At 47.0% G+C, this 20,379-nt stretch overlaps 1 protein-coding gene across 2 annotated transcripts in view; it reads right to left on the reverse strand.

Annotated features, from left to right (window-relative positions):
* The window catches only part of l(2)k09022 (HEAT repeat containing 1 homolog l(2)k09022), a 127,586-nt gene that overhangs the window by 45,777 nt on the left and 61,430 nt on the right, over window positions 1-20,379 (reverse strand). For both annotated transcript variants that reach the window (XM_084578264.1, XM_084578263.1), the window contains exons 4-10: window positions 18,725-18,866; window positions 15,353-15,454; window positions 13,978-14,229; window positions 11,005-11,090; window positions 9,795-10,028; window positions 9,042-9,161; window positions 1,772-1,994 (exon numbers count right to left, since the gene is read on the reverse strand). In XM_084578264.1, the coding sequence (XP_084434390.1) occupies window positions 1,772-1,994; window positions 9,042-9,161; window positions 9,795-10,028; window positions 11,005-11,090; window positions 13,978-14,229; window positions 15,353-15,454; window positions 18,725-18,866 (1,159 nt within the window). The remainder of the gene's footprint in view (window positions 1-1,771; window positions 1,995-9,041; window positions 9,162-9,794; window positions 10,029-11,004; window positions 11,091-13,977; window positions 14,230-15,352; window positions 15,455-18,724; window positions 18,867-20,379) is intronic.

Below are 20,379 nucleotides of genomic sequence, written 5' to 3' on the forward strand. Positions count from 1 at the left end.
TTCATCTGCAATGCCTCGAGAATGCCATCTAACCATCGCGTTCGCTGCCTACCCCTTCTCCGGCGACCCTCAACCTTTCCCAACATCAAATCTTTCTCCAGCGACTCCTCTCTTCTCATCAGATGACCAAAGTAGCTGAGCTTTAACTTTAGAATTTGACCCTCCAATGAGCAGTCAGGGTTTATGGCCGACAATATCGACTGATTTGATCTTCTGGCAGTCCAAGGAACTCTTCAGAGTCTTCGCCAGCACCACAATTCAAACGCGTCAATTCTTCGGCGGTCAGCCTTTTCCACCGTCCAACTCTCGCATCCATACATCACAACTGGAAAGACCATAGCACGGGTTATACGGATCTTGGTTGGTAGACTAATGTCTCTGCTCTTTACTAGGCGGTCAAGGCTAACCATTGCTCTCTTTCCCAGAAGCAGGCGTCTCCTAATTTCATGGCTGCAGTCTCCTTCCGAGGTAATCTTGGCGCCCAAGAATAGAAAATCTGTCACAGCTTCCACTTCTTGTCCATTGATGCTCCAGGACTTGATAGGGCAAGACGCCATGATCTTCGTCTTTTTAATGTTCAGTTTAAGCCCAAACTTCTCACTCTCTTCTTGTACGCGCATCAGAAGTCTCTTGAGTTCCACTTCACTTTCTGCCATTAAAGTGGTATCATCCGCATATCTAAGGTTGTTGATACGTTTTCCAGCAATCTTCACTCCAGCTGAAGACTCGTCCAGACCGGCCTTCCTCATGATGCACTCTGCATATAGGTTAAATAGGCAGGGCGACAGTATGCAGCCTTGCCTCACCCCTTTTTCAATCGGAAACCAATCAGTAAGACCATGCCCAGTTCTGACTGTGGCCTCTTGCCCTTCATAAAGGTTCCTGAGGAGACAGATGAGGTGAATTGGAACTCCCATCTCTTGGAGAGCTTGCCACAATCTGCTGTGATCTACGCAGCTGAGGTTTAGAGCACTGATTAAAAGGCACATGAAAAATAGAGTGGGAAAGAGTAAAAGTAAAGAAGGCCAGGTAAAGAAAGAAACATATCATGGTAATTTTTTTTCCTTCACTATCTCAGGCCTCTTAGTCTAGGCAGTGCGACGTCACTTCATAATTTAGAATGCGGCATTCACCACTCAGTCTCAGATTAGTAAAGTCAAATCTTGACAATCGGAGCTTGAACGGGGGAATGAAAATTAGTTCCCATTATGCAGCCTTCGAATAGAGGAAAGCCTAATAAGGGCTGCCTATTGTATACCTGATGCTGACAGAATAGAATACGTATCAGTATCGACTAGAAGGTTTAAATAAGTCAGATTCGAGTAAACACAACCTTTAGTGTAGATCCGCTGTCTCAAATTCATGGGACATGATTTTGGCACAGAAAACAAATTTCTCTGCCTCCAAGAAGCAGTGCTCAAAATTCGTAGCACATTTTGTGACTTGCACATCCAGAATCTAGGTCTATACCAAGATGCAAGTAAAGACTGCCATGGAATTAACACCTTTTACCGGCACTGCATCTCTATAACAACCTGCATTGCATGCTCCTTTTGTGCATCCAATAAACCCAACCAAACTGACTGCCTGTTTTATGCAACTGTTAGTTCCAAATTTTTCCTACTCTGTCCATACATAATAGGCAGCCTGCTTGATTCACAGGCCCAAATTCTTCCCATATAAAATAGGGAGCCTGCTTCATTCCCAGGCACAAATTCTTCATGGCTTACACTGCCTCAAATGCTCCCTGGAAAAGCTTAGTGTGGCCCACCTGTTTCCTCTGCAGGGCAGCGACCAGCTCGCGTACGGCAGCTACTCGATGGCGCTTGCTGGCACTGTTGAGAGCCAGGAACAGCGCGCTGCCCGCACTCTCCACGAGGGAGTGCTCCCGGCCAAAAGCGCTAGTGCGGGTGAGTCGCTCGGCAGCCGTCCGTGCCCCTTCATCCTCGCTGCAGAGGTGGCGCTCCAGGCAGGCGTCCACTTCATCTGGACACCTGTCATCATGACAGAGGACACTGTCAGGACACACTTATCTGCTGCCAGGTCCATTTGTGCAGCTACAGTAGCGGCACATGATACAGTACAACCTCGTTAATTCGAAGTCATCGGGACCGCGAGAAATCTTCGAATTAAGCGGGTTTTCGAATTAACCGAACACACCAAGAAATAAGACTTGGGAAAAAAATTTGTTGCAGGAACGTGTTACCTTTATTCGGCATATTTTGAATTACTACTGAAAGTAATCAGAGATGCTGGTTTGCCGCGTCCGGTAGTTTGCGGCTCCTAAGGTCATGCTCTCGAGTTGGTCAAATAGACGAAACATCTCTGAACTTCCACCGCAGCACTCAACAAAACTATAGGACATTCCTGCCCGTGACCGCGAACTTGCGGTCAAGTTGCCGCACGTACTCTTCAAATATTTCACCTGTCATCCAGGCTTTCTTATTGTGCCTGTAGACGAGTTCATCCTTTGGCGGCAGCCGCGCATTTTTGAAGCAGCGAGGCTTCCCCGTCTTCCCGACGACCAGTAGCGGCAGCTTGTGTTTACCGCACATGTTTGCGCCGAACAGCACAATAATTCTGTCCTTGGCCTGTTTCCTACCCTTGATGGCGGTGTCCTTCACTGCGAATGTTTTTGTTGGCAGCATCTTATAAAAAAGTGCAGCCTTGTCAAGGTTGTAAACGTCGTCTGCACCGTACTCGCTAAGCAGCGGCGCCAATGTGTGGTTTCTCCAATCCTCGACAACGCTCTCGTTAGTGCTGCCGCTCTCATCACAAACGGTGAGAAAGGTTAAATTATTGCGTTCTTTAAAACGGCAAAACCATCCATTGCTGCACTTAAATTCCTCGTGCCCAAGTTGTAGAGCTATGTCGTTGGCCTTCTCCCGCAGTAGCGTTCCATTGACGGGAAGGTGGGCAGCGTTTGCTTTCTGCAGCCAGCGAAGCAGAGCAGCTTCCACATCTTGATACGTGGGAGCCCGCACTCGTGACCGCTTCGAAGAATAGGTCTTGCCGTAAGCCTCTAGTATTTTTTACTTGTTGCTCAATATTGTGGACAACGTCGAGAGGGGCACGCCATGCCTTTTGGCCAACTCGGTCTTCGAACAAGCGCTCTTGCCTGCTTTCTGGATCAAGCAGAACTTCTGCTGCAGCGTTAAAGTCTTGTACTTTGGCATTTCTGCACTGCTACAGTCACAAAGCTAGCACTTCTGCACAGTCCCGCCCAAAAAAACGGCACAGTAGCCGACCCCTAACCACAGCGCACAACACAAAGAAATGGCGCAGGCGAAACCGGCGCGGCGGTGGTGGTGGCGCACTTGCAGCGTCGGAGGCATGGGGGAAGAGTGGGCGAAGCACACTAAGGGATGGAGTGGGGGCGAGGTCACGTGATAAAAACCGGTATGCCCGCCGTGTTGCAGTGAAGCACGTCTTCTCCTCTGCAGGCGCGTGTTTCGGCGGTGCGCGAGGCGCACTGTGGACCGATTTTTATGCAGAGAGTGCTCCGGCTGGGGCGCTTCGCCTATAAATCATCACCATTACTATGTGGCTTTGCCTCGCGGCTCCGTAGGGCCGTAGTTTCGCCGGGTTTGCGGCGAAACGTGGATCAGGCATTGCCGCATAGAAGTCCAAATTTTCGAATTAACCGGGCTGGCGCAGGCCGCCTGTTCGAATTAGCCGGCCAAATTTACATTGGAAAATACAGGACCGCAGAAAACCTTCGAATTATCCGGGATTTCGAATTAACCGAGTTCGAATTATCGAGGTTGTACTGTATACCACACCACTGCTCCCGTTTGGCTGTGGTGCCGACATATGCCGTCACTGCCATGCAAACAACACCGTGCCAAAGATGCCCCCAAGAAAAAAGCGCTTCTTTGGAGCAGCTCTGATAGCAGCACCACAGACGATCTGGCATTTGTTTCCGACAATGACTCTGGTTTCATTCGCAAGCTGCCCGCACCAAGGAAAAGCCGTCCTCAAGAGGGGCTTTTCCTCTTTTACTACAGTCAATTCCCGGTGATATGAATCTAGAATTTTGGAATGATATGAATTCTGCGAACTTCCCTGCCTGGCCAGAGTGCATTGTGTACAATGAGCAAAAATAAATACCGAATGTGGTTTAGCCTCGGTTCAACCGAGTAGTGTGAAGCGACAGCTCCGGCCAAGGCGCACGCGTGCCTCTATACAAACTCGAGATTTACATCAGTGATCATGTCTCACCATGCAAATGCTCACACGTTAAGCTACTTCCCACGTCAGTTGACCTTTGACCTTGACCTTTCTGGGAACATAGCTACCCATTAATGTGGTCGTGGCAAGTTCCAACTTGACCTTGAAGCTGTTTGAAGGCCATCAGAAGCCCACGGTGACCTTAGCTTGTGGGCGAGTCCTCTGCCCGAGGGATGCGCACGACAAACACACAGTGGGCCGTATAACAAACATATTTAATCTCACAGGGATCTTGTCGTCCGGGTGGCTGCGGGTCGTTTCCGTGGAGAGCCGGGAGGGAAGCGGGAGCGACGAGCCAGGGACCAGGAAGCGCCAGGGACCAAGAAGAGGGCGAGGCGGCGGCGCGTGCCTTCTTTTATAGCCCCCTCGCGCGGGACCGGTTATCCCCGCGCGAGCGGGGAGAGGGAAACAGGCACGCGCGCAGGGAGCATTGGGAAGTGGCGCGGCCTTCGAAAGCGCGGCGCGCCACGAGCCCTACATCTTCCCCCCCCTCAGCGTCCGACCCGGGCTCCGCCAACAGCCGGGCCATGTGGCACGAGAGTGTCAAGCAAGGCGTATGCAGGGAAACGCGGACCGCCGGCGGCCATAATTGGTAACACCAGCCTGTCGCCGTCGGCGGGAGAATTTCGTGGTAGCCACGGCGGAAAATGGGAAATGTACTCCCACGCCGCGTCACCGGGCGCTGAGGCTTTTGTCCCCCTCGCCTGTAGAGCGCAAGGAATGTTGTCGCGCTCGAGCCCTTTTATGCTAGTGCGGTTAGCTGGTCAAAGCTACTCGGCACTCATTGACACGGGCTCAACTCTGTCACTGGTCGGTGATGATGTGTTCGAGGCCTGCCGTAGATGTAACATCCGTGTCAGGCCAGCAGAAACCCCTTTGAGCTTAGCAGCAGGGACGACAAAAGCGGAAGGAGCGGTGCGTCTGGTCCTGCGTTTTGACGGCAGGAAGTGGAGGCATCGCTTCGTCTATCTGCCCGGCTTAACCATACCAGTTATTCTGGGAAGAGATTTTCTTTCGAGCGAAGGCATTGTGCTTGACATGGGGGAGAACGGCTATCGCTACAGCCCCTTCACCCCCCTCATTCCCTTTGTTAGCGCACCCAAGCAGGAATGCGTCGCTGAGCGAGCGAGCGTTCACGCTTTTGTCGCAGAGGGCTCCCCATACCAGAATAACTGGTATGGTTAAGCCGGGCAGATAGACGAAGCGATGCCTCCGCTTCCTGCCGTCAAAACGCAGGACCAGACGCACCGCTCCTTCCGCTTTTGTCGTCCCTGCTGCTAAGCTCAAAGGGGTTTCTGCTGGCCTGACACGGATGTTACATCTACGGCAGGCCTCGAACACATCATCACCGACCAGTGACAGAGTTGAGCCCGTGTAAATGAGTGCCGAGTAGCTTTGACCAGCTAACCGCACTAGCATAAAAGGGCTCGAGCGCGACAACATTCCTTGCGCTCTACAGGCGAGGGGGACAAAAGCCTCAGCGCCCGGTGACGCGGCGTGGGAGTACATTTCCCATTTTCCGCCGTGGCTACCACGAAATTCTCCCGCCGACGGCGACAGGCTGGTGTCACCAATTATGGCCGCCGGCGGTCCGCGTTTCCCTGCATACGCCTTGCTTGACACTCTCGTGCCACGTGGCCCGGCTGGTTGCAATTCCAGCAAAGCCGGTCGTTCACCTGCCGCGCGGACGGGGGATGCCGCGTTCCACGAAGCTGTTGGGGACGTCTTTCCCCTCTCTCCGCGCCTGTGCGTACGTCGCTGGCGAGCCCAGCTCGACGCCGCTGCTCGAACGCGTACGGGTCAAGAGCGCGAGGAATATCGGAGCCTTCCGCTGGCCTTTCCTGCCCTACCGTCATTACGTCTGCGCCCCTGGCGCGCGGCGCGGAGTCATGGCCTCCGGCCCAGGCGCATTGCGGCTCTAGCGATTCGGCTGGCCTGGGGGGTGGCTGGTAGCGCAATTCAGCGAGTAAATCCGCCTGTACTACCTTCGCTTCCTGTGCTAGGGCCTCGAGGTTTGCAAAACCACGTCCCCGCAAATACGGCTTGAAGCGCGGATGGCATTGCCTCATCACGCGCGCGACCTGTTCAAGATCGGTTGCCGTGGGATCTGCCCTCTTGTAGAGCTCCTGCATTGCGCGTACATACTCGAGGAGGCTCTCCTCTGGGTGCTGTGTGCGCAACGCTAGCTCCTCAAGCATCCGGCGTTCGTAATCGGGCGGCAAGAACTCGGCGCGGAAGCGATCTGTGAAGTCTGCCATCGACTGGAAGGCCGGCTGGCAGCGTCTCCACCGCGCCGCGCTCTCAACAAGTGCCACGGGGATTACCTGCGCTAGCACCACGTCGTCTGGGGAACCCAGTGCCGTCTGATAATCCTCGAGTTCTTGCAAGAACTCGTGGACTGACTTCACGTCCGTGTAGCCGGAAAAGGAGGGAACCTCTACATTTATCCGCGGACGCGAGACTGCCGCCGCAGCTGTGGCTTGGTTGGCGCTAGCCACCGAACCGAGCTGAAGGGCGAACACCGACAACACCTCGTTCATCTGCCTCATCAAGGCGGCCGCATCGGTAACCTGCACAGACTCTACCGCGTCCTTTACCTCACTTCCGGACGCACTGGCGTCCGAAGCGGCGGCCCTATCTGGCACGTCTTTTCTCGGAGGCATTTCACTCAACAACTAAGGCCGGTCGGGAGCCTAAACGCGCACGACTACCACCTAGCCCGCATCAAGAGGCTAGTCACAAAGGCTAAACACTTCATAAAACGAACATATGCACAAAAAAATTAAAACACAAACCGCCCGACACTAACAAACACGCACATAACCCAAAACAAAATAAAACACTGTACAAACACTACTATACTACACTCCGTGTCATCTGTACACACGATAGCCCTAAACTCAAAATGGCGTCGCGCCTAACATACAAAGGACCGGCCCGTCGTGTTGCCGTGCGCTGCCACGTTGGCAGAAAAATCGTCCACATGGGTGCTAATTCAGCCCCAGTTGGGTGCCAGTTGTGGGCGAGTCCTCTGCCCGAGGGATGCGCACGACAAACACACAGTGGGCCGTATAACAAACATATTTAATCTCACAGGGATCTTGTCGTCCGGGTGGCTGCGGGTCGTTTCCGTGGAGAGCCGGGAGGGAAGCGGGAGCGACGAGCCAGGGACCAGGAAGCGCCAGGGACCAAGAAGAGGGCGAGGCGGCGGCGCGTGCCTTCTTTTATAGCCCCCTCGCGCGGGACCGGTTATCCCCGCGCGAGCGGGGAGAGGGAAACAGGCACGCGCGCAGGGAGCATTGGGAAGTGGCGCGGCCTTCGAAAGCGCGGCGCGCCACGAGCCCTACAAGCTTTACCTCACGTAGTGAACCTATCGTTTCAAAATTTCAGTTGTTCTGGACAATCTACCACACCACTACAGATGATACGAATGTGCAAACTGTGACAACATTGAGCACTACGCCCTGTCCGCACATAATCGACTCTGTGATCGCCAGCTGCCCTGTATGCAATGACACATGGCCCACATGTCGTCAAAGTCACGATCGCTTGTCGCACTTACACGCCGCGGAAAATCTTCAGTGGTGCGTGGCCCACCAACCGCCGACACAGCAGTTGGCGGTGGCGTGCACAGAGCCCACATCGTCGGCTCCGTGATGGCTAGTCAAACTGTATGCACCGCGAGCAAGCAGTTTGCGGCACAGCGCGGCCCACACATCACTATCTCCTGTCGCACTGTATGTGCCACATAGTAGTCGGCGAAGCACATGGCAGAAGCCACGGCCCCGTACATCGTAGACTTCAGAATCGCTAGTCGCGCAGTACACATAGCGAGCAGTCTGCAGCACCGTGTGGCCGACATGTGGCCACTTTCTGTCATGCTCTACGCACCGCGAGTGGCGAGCTATGACTGCGCAACTGTAATAAACCTTCTCAACTGTAAACAGATCTAAGCAACTACCTTTCCCATGCTTCTACATGCTTATTTTTGTTTGTTTTGATGATACGAATGTTTGGATAATACTAATTTCTTCGCGACCCCATGAAATTAGTATCACCGAAGCTCTACTGTATTTGTGCTAATTCTAACCAGACAGCAACGAAGTAATATCTCTTTTGAACTAGAATCAACATGGAAGATATGATAACAACTTTACAAAATTTCCCTATTTCTGTTCATTTTATGCAAAAGTTCTTATTAAATGATCCTCAATTAAAATGGTTCTCTAGCACAGGATCACCTTGCAACTTTCATAATCATCTTTCCAAACTCCTTTTGTCTCAGTTATTGCCATCAATATTAGCATGCCAAAGCAGCCCCGCACAAAATTCTAGTTTGGGCAAGTTAGTTCATGCTCTTTGTTCTTTAAAAAAAGCGTGAAAGACAACACAAAAATGTACACTTAGTGCCAAGGCAGGACAACAAGTGTTCTTTGTTACAGAAGGCATTTTTTTGCACTGTCTGAAAAACATAGAAGCCCTCAGATATTCACATCTAGAAAACCTCCCAGCGCAAGCCAAATATTGTAATGCAGGTTTCCTGAAAGAGCCGCGAATAGGCAAACAGCTTTCAAATATATTGATGACATTTAATGACTGATCGCAGAAGGTAAGTTACTGCAAATAAAGGCTCTACATTTCAGGTGAAAAAAGAAATGAAACACCATCCAATGATCCGGCTCAGAAAGTGTCTCCACATGCCACCAAAAGCATGCATGTTGCAGTCCTGTCTCATAAGGCTATCTGATATTATGAGCACTGGTGACATGGCCAAGTGCAATCCCGCACCGCCACCAAAACAAGACACTCACATTTGCCGAAGCAGCTTCAATATGTCGAGGACTGCTTCTCGACTTGTAGGGTCCACCGGTTCGTTGCCACCATCTGTCTCCATGTTCGCTTGGAGGTCAATGTAGGTGTCAAAAAAGCAGCTGCGCACGCCATTGCAGGCAGAAAAAAAAAACAATCAGTACCACCTTTCAACTCATTCTAATTAATGCCTGCACATTCACCATAACTGAGTCTTTTCCTTCTTTCCTAATTGCTATTTGTCCTAGAAGGCTGCCATATCATAGAAAGAGTACATTCATATTTTAATGCATTTAATTAATAATAAATACCATATTTACTGAAATGTAATGTAAATTCCTTTTACTAGAAATAAAGGTGAGGAGTCAGCCATTTCTAGTATAATTGAATATATGTGGAGATAAACACACACTGTGCCATATTTACTCGGGTATTTAAAGTGCTTAAAATGAAAAGATTTGTGCACCTGGTGCAATTTGTGCCGAATGAGTTGCTTGAAACAACAGAAGTAAGTAAATGAAAGTGCTAATGAGGCCATAAATGTGGTGCCGAGTTTTGCAGTGGAATCTTAACATCAACCTAAAAATTTGAAATATTTCTCTCTTACTGCCTGAAAGGCAACAAACAGCATCAGCTTGCCGGGCATGCCATGATAATACACACCTTGACTCCAGTGTATCCCTGTTCCGAGCTGTTCATGCCAACGGCGCACAAGCGTGGAAACCACCTAAGACTAAACTGGGCCAGCAACTTACCCAACCACAAATTCCGAGTAGCCATCTAGTGACAGGGCCAGTTGGATCAGAGTCTTGAGAAGGGCAGCCTTTTTGTTGCTGGCCTCCTCGTCCGCATCACGATCGGCACCGAGCACTGTCTTGGTCAACTGTGCCAAGAGAGGCTTCAGCAAAGGTGCCACTGAATGCTTGGATGCCAGCTCTTCCAGTGCGGCCACCAGTGACTTCTTGTGCTTGAGCAACGCTTGGAATGCACTGAGGCGCGAGGACACGTGGGCATGCGAGAGAAACAGAACAGGTTGGAGTAAAGAGCAGTTACATAAAGTCATCGAGAAAAAACAGTGCAGTAATTTTTCCTTGGAAGTGCCAGCAAGAGCAACCTGTGCACGGCAGAATCTTGGTGATACCGTCATAGCTGATATAAATTTCGGTATGACAGCAATGCATAAAACTCGCCGCCTTAAGTACACTGTGTGCACCGTCCTGCCCCAGTGTGGATGATACAAATACTACGCGAGTTGCGACCATGCCCAGTTAGTACCAAGCTTGACCCTCGGCAGTCACATAGTATGTACTGCAAGTTACAAGAAGTGAACCACACATATATTTGCACAAATAATTTTTTGATGAATGAATTTCAGATGCGATGATTATGTGTCGCAACATCATGAGATTCCCGTCGAGATTCCACTGTACCTGGCTTGGCTTGCGTTTATCGGAGGACACGAAAAGGAAGCACTATTCTGAGCACGATGGAGAGCGATGAAGAGCCCCACACAATGGCTGCCCATGTCTGCATGTCTGGTGCTGACATACTATCCTCTCACGCCAATGCGCTCAGTCGCTTATCATCGGCTATACCATCCTCCGAGATCTTTGTCACAAATATTTCGCCACAGGAACCAATCTCTGGTACACCCGCCATGCTCCTGACAGCATGTGGGAACAATTAGGCGAGTGTGAAGCAATGGCGTTGAAATTAATATCACAGAAGCAGTCGCTTGATGCCACTGATAGATAGCACTTCCTCTCACTGGAAGCCTGATTGTAATAACACTGAATAAAAATAAGACTACAACTGTGAATTCGGGCTGAAAATTGTTTGGATCCATATATTACGAAAGACGAAGATTTGAATAATAATGAGACTAAAATTGTGAACCTGAGTTGAAAATTGTTCGGACTCATATATAGCATGAGGCAGAAATTTGACACGACTTCATTCACTCACGCCTTAGGTAGTCCCTCGATGCCCTGCAACGTCACCAGCACCAACAGACACAGGAGACCTCCAGACAGGCTCGGTGCTTTGAGAGTCTGCATTCAAAGACAGAGAGTTAGAAAAAAAAAAATTCCCTACTGCAACGAAAGACATACGGTTAAACCAAAACCAAAGTGGAGAACCTCTCCCATCACAATAAAACTGCCAATAAGATACATTTGTCAGCTGATTCATCTTCACGGGCCTAACGTTCAATGGAGGACAGAGACCACCCGGTCTGTCGCCAATTATACAGCTGCAGCAACCTTAGCTCCACAAGCTCTCTAATTTTATCTGCCTGCCAGCTAATTAAGTGGTAATTGGCCAAAAGTGCTCAGACATCAACCCACATTTATTGCCAGGCACCAAACGCTTGCTTGCATAAGATTAGCTACAAAAGAAATGGAATTCTTGGTTTTGTAATACCACATCAAAACAAAAACAATCCATTAATTAAATATACTAAGGACTTTCCATTTCATGTTCTGTATTAAGCTTCAAACATATGAATTCCCCGTTCTCGAGTACTCAACTCATCTTGGCAGATACACGCACACAAGAAAAACCAATGCAACAGTGAGACTAGGCATTTAACATCAGTGTCATGTTCATGATTTAAGTGTTCCGAAGGATAAGTTATTGCTGACAATACAGTAGAACCACAATGATATGTTGCCGGTTAATATGATTTTCCGTTTCATACGCTCAAAATTGCGGGCAGTAAAACATCTCTAATAGAGTTACACTATTTTTCTCCCGGTTAATATCTTCCCGGATAACACGATTTCCCGGTTACTATGCTCAAAATTTTGACAAACTGTGGTCGTATAATATGTTTTGCGATCAACCAGACATATGCTAATGAGCATTCTGGACATGAAAAACTATCAGCGGTAATCACCCGCCACATTTGCTTTCCTGCAGTGCCTATGTGCAACGAGGCGAAGCATCAAAGAAGGCCAACGAGCCAATTCATACAAGGCACCTGTTCCCACGGAAACATGACTACATGAGGAAAAACGTGGTGGCCTCTTTTGCAGTGCCATAGGGGTACAGAGAGGAACCATTTGATAACTACTACTACAGTGAAAGCTCGTTAATTCGAAATGGTGCCCCAACCAACGCGGCGCCAGCAACGCTGGAGAGTAGGGGCTGGCGGCTGCGGCAACTGCCCGCACTTCACTTCTGCACAACCTCCTGAGCGTGCAACTAAATACTCGTTAATTCGACCCCCGTTAATTCAGAAATACAGACAAGCATTTCTGTCGGCGCGGTCCTTGCCAACGCCCATGAAAGGCTATGACGTCAGACAGGCACTACGGTTTCCCCGTAAAAACCAAATCATTATGCAAGAAAAACTTCCTTCCTTCCTTTTTTTTTTTTTTTTTTTTTCCGACGGTCATACAACCTTCCACCTATAAGTCACCAATGAAGGCATGGGGCCAGTCGCGATCATGATACCAGCTTTAAGCACCATTCGCTTAAAACGGCGTTTCGCGCTATCACGCGTTCCAATGATTGTGTGGCAGTGGACGGCGCCTGCCCCACGCGGCACGATAAAGTGAAAATGAGGCCTGTACAACCAGACGAGTGCTGGCACCCTGCTAAGCATCATCCCCCCCTCCCCGTCCTACTCGCTTCATTTTTCCATTTCTCCCAAAGAGCTAGCGTGAAAAGGCAAACACACTGTGCTGTCATCACTGCGCAGCATCTTGGCGCACTGCCAACAAATGCGTGGTGGAATGTGACGGCCACGGCCTTAAATGGAAGGACGCACTAACGAACGCTTTTTTTCTTTCTTTTTTTTAATTCTGAGAGCCAAAAGTGGGGTATGTATTCATTATATGAGGGGGCCGTTACTGAATAAATATGGTAAATGTACCGTAATGCAGATGATTCTTGACAGTTCTTTCGAGACTATTTTTCCCAGTTCCATGAAGTTCAAGACGAGCTTTTACTGTTTTGCTTGCATACAAGCGGGCCGGCTCTGGGGGAAGCAGCATGAGCAATAGCGCTGCGACTGTAAGCCGTCGCGATGGCGTCTCCACATCTCACTAGTGTAAGGGGGCGAAGCATCTTGAAATAATTATAGAAGTGATCCCGGCACGTCATTCCTTCTGCGAACGAGATTTGTTGCTAGATGTCCTCTCTCAGGACAATGCAAATACGTATGAATTCTGCGAGAGTTAAAAAAGGATCTGTGCATACTCCATGCCTATAAATGCTAATCTACATTTCTATGCATTGGAAGTCTAAATTCTAAATGCCTTTGCACCTCATTCAGCAGTTAACTTTTTTTAATATTAGGCAGTTCGGATCATACGTTTTCCCAGATAATACGTTTTTGTTTTGACATTTTTTTTTTAAACATATCAACGAGGTTTTACTGTATTTTCTCTGGTCCAAGTCAAACTGCCCCCCACCACTGTAATGGTGATGTAACTGTAACCTGTAGCAAGTACAACTGTAGTCTGATCCACTGAACGGCGTCTGTAACTGTCCCATACATCATAAAGCCGGCAGGGAACCATAAGACTACCAGTATAACCAGAACTCCTCATCTAGGCTGCAAAGCAGAGAACAACAAGCGGCCTCCAACATTTTTGCACACAAACTAAGGGCCCTTAAATCTTTTTAGCCTTGCGGAACCCCAATGGTTTTCAAAGTGCTGTGGAACTCCACACGCCTCAACTTATAGTCCTTCCTGCATGCAGGTGCATGCCCTTAAAGAAAAAAAAAAAAAATGCCTAAAGTCAATTCACAGTGATTGCCACTTGCTGCAAAACAGTCTGCAATAAGCAGTTACAGTATGATTAGACCCACAGCAAGGCAGATAAAGTGATAGTAAGATAGAGGATGATTCACGCATGCAGAAATATAACTATGATGCATACCCCCCCCCCCCCCCCCCCCCCCCCCTTTGAGACTGCAAGCAATGCTCACCTTGGCAACACGGATGACCAACTCGCGCGCAAACTCCTTGCTCAGCACCGCGCGCCGAGCAAGCTGGCCAATGACCAGGTAAGTGGCAGCACTGTAATCGGCTGCCGAGGATGACAGGCCTTTGAGAATGAATGGGAGGAGCATGGCCACCGTTTGGTCTGTGACCCTCTTCATAGCTTCCAGCGTGCCCAGGACAGTGGACGCGTAGAAGCCAATGGCAGAGCGCAGTGCAACGACGCTTTCCGAGTGCACCTGCGTGGCACAGATACCACCAGATCAACTAGACACCCACACAAGGTTCACAACACAAAATGCCTCTGCCGCAAATCCCAAGTGTGAATCGACAGGCACACGTGCTAGCCGTGTGCGCGTTCGTAGCATGAGAAAAAAAAAATGAAATTAAGAAGACAATGTTTTCTACATGAAATGAGCTACGAATAGTTCATTCGCACAAAAAAAACACGCAAAACTCGCATCCTTTCCCGGAGAACGTAAAGAAAGCTCAAATCAAAGATAATATTTTTATGTTTACGAGTCGGCACGCATACAGTCCGCTTCGATTAAAGATAAGTTCGTTGACTGCTTTCTCTACTACAGTTTCAAATTACATGCCCAAAAGAATGTGCCACACATATAGCCGTGGGGCTGAGGAACACTGCACAAAAATTAAAAATTACCCTTTTAACATGAAAATGTCACTTTTCCCATAATAGTCTGCATTAGCAAACCGTGACATTACAGAAGCAACAGCTGCAGTGATAAACTCGAGCGGTGCACAAGTACTGTTCAAATTATATCTCGAAGCAATATGGTAGTTTTAAGAATTTTCAATAAAACAAGACTCGTGACGTCCACCGCAGGACACCAGTAACCGTTCCACCGCCAATGGCAGTGCCATTGTCAGCAAAGTGACAATGTGTCTTTTCCAAAACATTTTGAAGGGTGACTAAACAGGAGGGTTAAACTGTACAATGAAACAGCAAACAGTTGCGAGAGAAGAACATTAAGGTGCCTGCTTGTTCCAGCACAGTTGAAGACTTTGGCTGAACTGTTTAATTTAGAAAATTTAGAAAACAATATAGAAAATTTTGAAAAAAAGTTTCTGCAGAGGCAGCAAGTTTTCTCCACGTCATTTTCATAACAGGGAAAGAGCTTCAAAAGCACACCAACATACTGCTACGCTGCCTTCCAGCATTAGATTAAGATATGAAATCCTCTGTGTGCAAGAATAACTTTGTTAAAACTTTGCAAATACAATGACCGACTTATGCAACTCGAGCTGACTCCTGGCTTACGCATCTGTTTTTGCAAGCATAACTTTAATGTAAGTGTATGTCTCTTATCCAACACATTTAGGACAGTACAGCTTCCTTACCTTCACCATGGCAACGAGAAGTTCGCAGACAAACTTGAGCATGCCTGGGTCACGCGTGCACTGTGTCACCAGGGCTGTCTTGGTCAGCGACAGGCCAGGTTTCTGAAAGAGAATGATGGACAGGGAATGAACTATGTCTCGCTGAACTATGTCACGAACACACACCATTGCACAAATAATCAGTTGCTACTAGGGGTGCGCAAATGCTGAAATTTTTGAACATGAACAGACTATGAATATGGGAAAAAATATTCCCTTTAAATATTGAATATTTGGCAAATAAAAGAAAGGCAACGGAGAATCATAATATAGCAAACATTGCTGTCTTGTTTATTTCAGGATGCACATGGTACTTCAATAAAATTCAACTAAAAATTGCACAGAAGTGCATGCCAAACTGAAAAATCCAGTATACATTTTATGCAGGATTTCATTTCATATACCAGTTCTATGCACAGGAAGGGCCTGCATGTAATTATATGGAGTTGTCATATTGCTGCTCAATATATATTACTGCTGAACGCTCATTAATTCAGCCTTGCTGAAAAAACTGCCAGAAAACTGCCAGAAATAGTGCCACGGCACTATTATCTGATGAACACCTACACAATGAACGTTTGCATTTGAGATGAAACTGAAGTAAGAACAATGTTTTTTTTTTTCTGGTGCCTTGAAGTGCTGCACTTAGCGCACACTGTTGGGAAGGACCTCTTCTCAAAAGGGAACTTTTCTCTTCACAAAATGACCCCATCGCATTTTGAGGATGCTTCACTGCACTGTCACTACGGTCAAGCATCGCGGTGAAGAGCACAGTGCGGTAAAACTGAGGTAAATTCAACAATTTTTGACAAACTCAGTAATTTTCGAATATTCAAATAGTTCTAAATATCAATCTTTCAAATATGAATATGATTCAAATAACAAACATATTGGATTCATATGTGAAATTTTGAATACTCGTACATCCCTAGTTGCTGCTTATAGGGCCATTTTTTTAACCTATACCACCTACACCAGTGCAGCAAAAATCTATTGTAGGTATAGGAGATTTGCTACACTGGTGTAGCTGGTGTAGGTTAAACAAATGGCCCTGATATCAACCTCAGTAGGCTGCTTCAGTAAGCCTGACAATGGGCAGCAAAAAAGCAGCTTACACATGAATTCAAAATAGTGCAAAGGTCGCGTCAAACAGATTCTCCCTTGGCACATAAAACAACACTTTTACTCCCGGGAACAATAAAGCAGTCTCTCAGTAACAACACAACCACAAGGTGAATGCCTTCAAGCACGCACTGGGCCTCAGACATGTGGATACTACAAGAGCACCCCAGCTAAAATTCCTTTGGAACAAAGATACCACGCAGAGGTCATAAGCGAAGTCATTGCAGGTAGAGCATTATGGAAGCACCTCAGCTAAAATTCCTTTGGAACAGAGATACCACGCAGAGGTCACAAGCAAAGTCATTGCAGGTAGAGCATTATAGAAGTCATAATGCGCTACATGCAATGACTTTGCTTGTGACCTCTGCGTGGTATCTCTGTTCCAAAGGAATTTTAGCTGGGGTGCTCTTGTAGGTAGAGCATTATGACTTCCACGGTGATGCCTTCTAGAACATTTACAGTTATAAATATGTGAATATGGAACCATTCAGAAATTATCTAGGCACTAATAGAAATCATGAGCCTCACTGCTTCAATTAATTGTTGTTCCCATCGATGTCAAAACAGACAAGAGATTGTACTTACCCCTCGAATTATTGTCACATTTCACCAACGTGCATCTCACGTAAACTCTTTGACCATATCCTTTACTTCCATATCGCAAATCACCTCGACAACAACTCTTTTCTCTTTCCCAAACAGCATGGTTTTAGGGCAGGCTTCTAGTGTGAAGCACAACTTTTTTAATTAACCACCGATCTTCATTTCAACCTAGATTAGTTATTTCAAATAGACATGTATATAGATTTCTCGAAAGCATGTAACCGTGTCCCTCACCACTGTCTCCTGTGTAAACTTGCAAGTCTATCGTTTGACCCTCTAATCTTGTTCTGAATCCGCTGCTTTTCAACGAATCGTTCCCAGTTCACCGTCATCACCAGTCAGGCATCCTAAACTACTGAAGTTGTCTCTCTAGTATCCCAGGGTTCAGTTCTTGCTCAGTATCTATTCATAACCTTTACCAACGACCTATCATCTGGGATTTCATCACCAGTGCTCCTCTTTGCAGACGATTGCGTCAATTTATCGCCACATTTCCAAGAATAATGATCAGAAAATTTTACAAGCTGATCTAAACAAAATCCACAAATGGTGCTCCGACTGGCTCATGCAGATAAACGTTTCTAAATATAAATGCATGCACATTTCACATAAACGCTATATTGTTTCCTCTCTGTATTCCCTTAACTCCACTGCCCTACCACTCATACAGGTACCTCGGTGTCGAAATAACAAACAAATTAACTTGGGTGAGTCACATCACGAAAATTTGTGTTAGCACTTCCAGAACCCTTGGCTTTAATTGAAGATCACTGACGATGTCCCCTCCTTTCATAAGACAATTAGCATATAAAACCTATGTCTACCCTTGTCTTTTCCACAAATTATGTTTGAGCTTCCAACCCTATGAGAAAACTTACTACGTGCTCCTTTCCGCTCATCTCACGATTGTTTAACTCACTTACTCTTTAAGGTATGCATGGTTCTTCTAACGTCTTCAATAAATCTTTTCTGCCTATCGCCATAGAAGAATGGAACAGTCTTACCAAAAACATTGTTATAGAATCTAATCCTTCCAAATTTAGTCCCTAACTGACTATTTCAACCTGTAGCAGCTACTTTTCCTCAAGAGTTGCATCATGGTGCGTTCTTGTGTAGTTCTCTGCCCCCCTCCCCCCCCCCTTTTTTTTCTTTTTGCCGCTTACACACACTGAAGTTCTTTTTGACATATATTGTTTATCTTGTTTGTTTTCTTCTTTTTCTGCCGTTTGTTGTCTCCTTATTTTCGTTTGTATAGTTGTAACCACCTGATGCTTTCTGTTTAATTTGTTATTCTTATTCATTTTGTGTTTTTACGTTCACTTGCTAATGTGCGACTATATATTCACACCGTTGTCTCCCCCCCCCCCCTTATGTAATATCCCAATGGGACCTTTAAGGGATCAATAAATAATGATGATGGTACTTGGTTTATATGCACAGCATCCTGCTGTTGGAGCGCCACTATCTGACATATAGCAACGGTTAAAATGTGTCATGCTGGCTAAAACATTATGCTTGCAGAACAGCCACATGGATTGCATCCCAGAGATCAAATCCCACACATCACACATCAGAGATTACATAGATCGCAGATCACGTGACACACACCTGCAAGCAGTGCAGCCAATGCCACTTGGAGGTCTTATCGGAAAGGTCAAGGAGTTGGAGGGCTCGGGCAAAGACCCGCGTCTCATGGAAGGGCAGGACGCAACGTAGAAGGGCATCCACATTGTACTGGTGCACATGAAACCTGTATACAGTACATCAAGAGTGCCCAGTGTGGCAAGTGCTAAAGCAGCTGTGATGTAGCATGCGAACATATATATGGACGACAAAAACCAGTTTGTGTTGGAGAATTTTTGGGCCCCGACACTGTTTCAGAAACTGTTCCACGGATTAATGGCATGGCCCAAAAGGGTAGAGAATACACTGCTGCACAATAATGCAAAATGTACTGCTGTGCTGAAAAATGACAGCTCAACAACGTAAAAGCCTCAATGCATGTTGCTGGTCTGCTGGCTATATATATATATATATTAATGAAGGACCAATAGTGCTTCTAAGAATAGAAGCCTGCTTGAGTTATGCTTTTGACATCCACAAGGCCTGAACTCTCCAATGTCTCTGAAGAACTTTAAAGGTATGTTTAGAGTTCTGTTTCCATGAACAGTAACATGGAAGAAGCCTGTATTTTACCAATTTTTTTAACAGGTTCTCTGAGACTCAATGCTTGGATATATGCCATCATTTCACTAAGTGCTCCATGGCACTACTCTGATGCACACATGTAAGGCTAGTGCAACATGGGTAAATATTGCATCATTAAGCATTTAACATGGTCACTGACATGTAGGCAACATAATATTATAGATAAATAGAGCTTCAAGCTTTAGAGCTTGAGACTAGTCCCACACAAAAGCCTGTTCTATATGCAAAACCCAACTCGTGTCCAGAGCTACAAATCACTGTCTCTCGCGACATCAGGTCACAATATAAATTAATTTAGCACATCACAAAGACATTTTTAGCAGCTGACGTTTCTCTAAATCAATTATTCACAAAATGAGTCAAAGTAAACCTTTTGTTCCATCGCAGTGCTTTTATATGGTTCCTCAGGCCCTGAAATACCCATATTAATGCGCAATTAACCACGCTAAAATTGCTTATAGGACTTATTCATGTGACATCAATCACACAATGTACCTAAGCAGGCAACCATGGCATACAGCAAGATGACAGTTGCATGACGTCATAGCCATAGGAAAAAGACAACCCTATTGTCCGGCATATCCAAAAATGACCACCGCCCCAAGGCATGGAAAACGTGACCTTCGTCAGTACCCTTCAACATATCAACCAGAAAACTTCAGTCACTGCCCCCCCCCCCCCCCTCCTTTGTGCAGCATCTTTTTAGGCCGGCTACCACACCTCAGTTAGAGCTTTTAATTTTGAACCTGATGCAGGAGCAGGAGAATGGGCAAGCGACACAAGGTTGCTGCATGGAAGCCCCATAACTGCCCACCAGATCCCTTAGTGAAAAGAATTTATATCAGGCTGTTTCACTGTACAGCCAGTCATTGTTAGTTGAATATGGGCATTTTTAAAAAACATGTATCCTCAAGATCCACTCTTTGTTGCAAATACATTGGGCAGAAACAGATAGAAGCCAAAGCAGACTGGGTTCCTCAGACATCTCGTGAACGCTGTTAAAATTCCATGAAGCTACAAATGTTGCAAACTCCTGCTCTGAAACAACGAGGCAT

Source organism: Amblyomma maculatum, chromosome 9, assembly GCF_055883805.1.
Source record: "Amblyomma maculatum isolate TAMU_Amacu chromosome 9, ASM5588380v1, whole genome shotgun sequence".
NCBI classification, from domain to species: Eukaryota; Metazoa; Arthropoda; class Arachnida; order Ixodida; family Ixodidae; genus Amblyomma; species Amblyomma maculatum.